At 41.8% G+C, this 5,892-nt stretch overlaps 1 protein-coding gene across 1 annotated transcript; it reads left to right on the top strand.

Moving 5' to 3' along the window:
• Positions 1 to 2,934: 2,934 nt before the first annotated feature.
• LOC116374750 (sodium- and chloride-dependent glycine transporter 2-like) lies at positions 2,935 to 4,655 on the top strand. The gene is made up of 2 exons (XM_031829443.1): positions 2,935 to 3,085; positions 4,119 to 4,655. The coding sequence occupies exons 1-2, from the start codon at positions 3,083 to 3,085 to the stop codon at positions 4,653 to 4,655; spliced, it is 540 nt and encodes a 179-aa protein (XP_031685303.1). The 5' UTR covers positions 2,935 to 3,082.
• Positions 4,656 to 5,892: the final 1,237 nt, after the last annotated feature.

Genomic DNA, 5,892 nt, shown 5'->3' with positions numbered 1-5,892 from the left:
TTGTAGTGATTGGGTGTATTGATACACCATCCAAAGTCTAATAACTTTACCATGTTCAAAGGGATATTATTCAGCGTCAGCCTTTTAATTTTTTTTTTTTTTTACATATCTACCAATCGGTGCCCCTCTTTGTGAGGCATTGAAAAAAACCCCTGGCCTTTGTGGTTGAATCTGTGCTTGAAATTCACTACTTGATTGAGGGAACGTAAAATTATCTGTATGTGTAGGCTACAGAGATGGGATAGTCATTAAAAAATTATGTAACCACTATTATTGAACACGGAACGAGTCCATGCAACTTTTTATGCAATTTATTAAGCACAAGCGGGTTGAATACTTATTGACTCAAGACATTTCAGCATTACATTTTTATTAATTTCTAAAATGTCCTAGAAACAAAATTCCACTTCGACATTATGGGGTATTGTGTGTAGATCAATGACACAACAGCTCAACTTAATCCATTTTAAACGCAAGCTGTAACACAACAAATTGTGGAAAACTTAAAGGGGTGTGAATACTTTCTGAAGGCACTGTATGTTGCATTATAGAATTATAGCTCTGCTCAGTGATTTCTGCATACCAGGTCACCAACAAAACTTTAACAATAGTGCAAATACATGCCAACGCCACTTGATTTCCATGACATGTCTTGCTTACAGATTATCTGAAATATCACTACATCAAACAATGTTTTCTGCCTGAGCCAAAATTTAAGGCAAGAAAGAGTGCCTGGCCTTCAGTGGGGGCCAGAAAGGAGCCTGTCCTCCTATACCTCCTCCCACCAGCCTCCTCTGATCTCATCATCTCCAAATCCAGCCTCCACCGTTTTGGCAATAGGGTGTTCTCCAGGGCATCACCCAGACTATGCAAGTCCATGCCTTCATCTGTCTGTGGTGGTTGGTAACCACTGGTTATGTAATTGGTTTAAATCAGAATTTGGACTATAGCATACTTTGCTGTAACACCGGTGAATATTTGATTAGCACAAATCAAATCTTTCCATGTGCGAAGTGTTGCATTAAAGTAACGCCATACCCACTTCAAGATCTTAAACTTTCCAAATATAATATCTATGGAATATATGGACAATATAAAAAAAATTTTTTTTAAGTGTTTGCTCCAAAGTATGGGCTTGTTGTTTTGTTTTGGATTTATTGTTTTCATTTTTATTATTGTTGTTTAATAGACCTAATTAAAATGTCAACATTGGTCTATACATTTGACAAATCTTAAATTACCCATGGATGTTTTGTGTCATTAGATTATATTTATTATTAGGCTATTTGTATTATTATTATTGCTAAATGTCGTCAATAATATAATGTTCAAAAACGTAAGGTTTTTAATCCTTTTTTATTTTTATTTTCAATAAGGTTCCTCGAGGAACCCTACATTTCAAAAAGGTTCCCCCACAGTGGGAACTCAAAGTACGTCTCCTGCCGTCTCCCATTCTGTGTCTTGGGGAAGGTGTGAGAAGTACAAGGAAAGAGGGGCAAAAATCTATTACAATTATTCCCTGTTGACAAAGTAATTAAACCTTGGAGCAGCCAGCTAATTTTGCAGCGCGAGGCCCTTATCTGTTATGGCCCAGATTTACGAGGTGCGCTCGCCACACGGGTGCAGCTTTGCGTGCAGGTGATTATCGCACATTTAATAAGGCACGCGGACTACAGTGACGCGCTCGTAGACACTGCGAGGTCGGTGGACCGTTTCAGCCGGGTTGGGTGTTATTCGGATTATTTCTCTTTCTCAGGGGTTTGGGTTGGTTGCATAACAGTTGTCTGAATAACAACACAATAGGATGCTCATCGGGTATTTTTCGCACGAGAATGAACCAATTTTGAATGAGGGCTACATTTCGTTAACAAAGAAGAAAAAGCTGAACAATGCCGTGCGCAATGCAGTATTTTAGGGCAGGCTATTTGTGGTGCTGGGAAAGTTCCAAAGCCTCCAGTGTAGCGCGATACCCCAATGACCACGTGTAAAAAAAAAAAAAAAAGTGTCCTTCTTGCGTAAGAGATTAACAAATGAGTAGCTTCAGTCGTTTCATGAAGACCTCGCCCACTTTTTTTCTACACTTGATCAGTGCTTGTCTCGGTGACGCACACAGAAACGTATAACCCTATTTCGCATGTGTGCTTAAATTCCTTGAAGCATAGTAAAGCCTATATATAGCCCGGAGGCTTAAAAAAAATACGTTGCGGCAGTCTGCAGTGTTTGTCATCACACACTTCAGAAATATTTGCACAAGGATAATGGTGTAAATAATTGTTATGGTGGATATTTCTAACTTTTGATAAATATACAGTATAGCCCAAACTGAATAGCCTGTAAAAAATATTTACTAACACAGGCTTTATGGAAACGAAAAATCACATTTTAATATTGATAATCATATGTCGTAGCCTATATAATTATGTGTTCCTAATATTAAAATATAGGCTAAAGAAGTAATATATGATACTAGATGTTAAGCTACATGTTCAGTGTTTTCAACATATTACTTCCTTAAGAAATGTTCAATAGCATAAATGCAAAGTAGGCATATTTACAACACAATAAACCCCATAGTTCAGCAAAAATAGAAACCATTTAACGAAATAGTTTCCCCATCAGTGTCGTCGTATCTCCCACGAATGGTACATTTTCGCTCACGAATTGCAGTGCTTGCGTGCATTCTCCATCCCCAAAATGTATGTAGACCTACATGCAAATCCTCCCAAGCGCGTGTGTACGTACACATGCCCTCGAGAAAAGTGTATTATTAATCAGCTGGTGAATGAGTCAGTCCAAACACGCACACACTGAGCGGCATGTGCGTGGACAACATGGGCACGATCCTGCGCGTCTTCGCCCGGTGTCGCTTTAAAAATCAGAATCCAAGGCCAATGATTTATCAAACTCTTATTATCAAGAAAATGTCAAGCGAAGGGCACCTTGCTCGGCACTGACGCAAACCCAATCTTTCCCACTGAGGTATAGAAAGCTTTACACTAAGCACGGCCAAATCCACTCCTACTTCTTCCAGTTCTCTTTACACCTGTTTTTCAACGTCAGCACGTCTTAAGCATCTTCACAAATGGTGAGTAGGCTAAATACTTTGTTTCTTTAAAAAAAACATTCTACATTACATTTGTCATTCAAGTTATCTTATTTATCTAAATGGTTGAAGCAGCCTACGTTCGTTTTTGTTTAAATATTTTCATTTATTCAAACTGCGTGCTGGATAATGGGTTATATTTAGTAGCCGCGTTGTGCGTTGTCCATTGTGCAAAAACTTTTCACAACTTGCATTCACTTTGCAATCTCTGAGCAAAAGATGCATTAAGTTCAATCGAAAACACTTGTATTTCGTTCGATATTTTCCAATCAAGGACTTCAAGTAGGGCTATTTGTCTTGAATGTATTTGTTTTCAATTTAAGAGAAACGAAACCAGAGCGTGTCCTTTTAATAGCCCATATGCAAGGTGCTAGATAAAACACGCAGAAACGGTATCTCTTTTTACATTTTTTTTAAACTTCAATTTAAATGTCGCACGTTTGTGTTTAGAAATCCCGCGCTCTCTTATATTGCTTTGTTTCCTCTTGGTTAGGCAATATATGCGGAGATAGTCATTTGTATTTCTGCACGCCCGGGTCCTCTCAGAGCTGTAGCCTGGTGCCAGTGATCATACATGCCTGCCAGGGAAAGGGGAGCTGTCAAGAGCCCGGCAGCTTGTCTATTGCCCATAAAAATCAGTAGCTGTGTGGAGCTGAATGACATGGGGGGAATGGGGCGTAAAATTAAAGAATCTTGCGAACAGGAGAAGCAAACTCCCGCAGACCGTGATCTGAAGCCCAGAGCAGCGGAGCCAAAACATGCGACAAAGGGCTTTTAAAATACTGCAGAAACAACCACCACTGCTGCATTCGTTTTTATTGTAGGTGATTAGCCTATAGGTTTGATCTGAACATAGTAGCGCTAAAATAATGCCATTCTCAATTCATAGCCTAGTAGTGCTAACACCGACCTGGTAAATCCATCTTAAAGTGTTTCTGTTTGTAAAACCTTTTTATATATTTGTTTTATCCCTTGTCTTGTGTGCTAAGCCTCATCTGTAAATGACATTTTGCAGGATTTCTCCGACCAGAGAGAGATGACCAAACAGCCGGCCAATGCTCCTACCGGTTTTAAACCGTTGCACCAGCCGGAGGGAGCGGTGGGAGTTTCAGCAAACAAACCGTACAATGCCCTTAACCAAACGTCCGCCGCTTACCCGGCCCCTCAGCCAGCACCGTCCAACGAGAGCAAAACTTTCTGTCCCACGGAAAATAAACCGGGAGAAGTCAGTAAAGTCTATGGAACATTTAAAAATGCCGCTCCGGCGGTGCCTGGATCCGTGGCTGCGAACTCGGCCTTACGTAAGGATTCCACCAGCTCAGTTGGTGGTTCTGCTGCCCGGGTTGTCCCTGTCCAGTGCGGGGACCCGCTTAGAGCTACCGGGGATCAAAACAATGCGTCGGGCAACTGGACCACCATGAGTCAGACCACCATCATTCTGGGCGCAGATGGCAACACGTCTGTTCAGCCCGGCGCCGTGACGGGGGTAAGTGGGCTCAAACGAATTGTTTCGATACGGGAGGATAGCCCAACCGGGGTCAGGAGAGCTTAGAGGGGGGTTTCTGGATTACAAGACGAACCGCGGTTTGGAGTGAATGGTGATCTATCTGACATGCAACCTGTATTGCCTATTAAGATAGAGAATTGGCTGTGGTGTTATCGGGTCTTTCACGGATAAGGAGGCCGAGGTGGGGGTGACATGCTGCGGCTGAGAAGTTGTAATTACGGTCCCATGGGACTCCTGAGATAGTCCAGCTCTGGAGCCTGACGCTGAGGGGTGATTTGAGAGAATATGATCTATATAGCCTTTTCAAGTGAGTTTCCATTTGCGATGGCCAGATGCAGTAACCATAGGTTGCAATTGTCTATAAATCGAATAGGATTCACCAATATAATAGTTTAGAATAATTCCCAGTTATTGTTGGAAATTATCAAAATATAGAACGAAAAAGGTAGGCTATCGATTTCGATGTTCTGACCCTCTGCCTTTGGCTAGAATAGACTATCTATTTGATACAATTCTGTCACCAAAAGTTGGTGTAAAACGTCATCCTGAAAGTGCTGAATGGAAAGAATCTTCCCACTGCAGTGAGATAAAGGAATATGCCTACTGTAAAATGGTTGTTTGTGTATCAGCGTACGGTAATGGTATATCCCCCCGCACTGCGCTGCTCCGTGTGTCAGGTATAGATAGAAAGAGGGATAGAAACCCCGCATCATGCTCTCTCGGGATTGGTCTCAGTAAACCCATGACAGCGCTTGGCAATGGGTTACATAAGGCTGCGCATTCTGCCCATTGTTCCAATCCCCGCGAGGGCATTCCTCCCCACTCTCCTCCTCTCTCCCCTCCTCTCACTCTAGTCTCCCGCCCGTGCGCCTTTCTGACAGTGCTCCATTGATAAGCTTGGTCCCTCCCTACCCCTCTCTCCTACCCCTCTTGGCACGGAATCAGAAATGAGGAAATTTGAATGATCCGTATTTATGAATATTCAGATGAATTTGTCCTGTCATGTTTTAAAATGCTCGCATCAATCAAATAGTGGTATTCCCGTGATTGTTGTGTGCGTTGAAACGGAGTGCATTTGTATTTTCTGACTGTTGCAAATAGCCTATACTTGTGGCCATTTTAATAGATCGAATAACGAAACGAATCGTTCGCCCAGAAAGGCAAGGGGTTTGGGATCTGAGACGTTTTAATGATAGGCTATACTAAATTGAAGTCCAATGTGGTTACTTAATGTACATGAAACCACTAAAATCCACTGTTTTTCCCAGGAGGACGAGAGTGG

Source organism: Oncorhynchus kisutch, linkage group LG8 (genome assembly GCF_002021735.2).
Source record: "Oncorhynchus kisutch isolate 150728-3 linkage group LG8, Okis_V2, whole genome shotgun sequence".
In the NCBI taxonomy this organism is placed as follows: Eukaryota; Metazoa; Chordata; class Actinopteri; order Salmoniformes; family Salmonidae; genus Oncorhynchus; species Oncorhynchus kisutch.
This window is presented reverse-complemented; position numbering and strand designations above follow the sequence as displayed.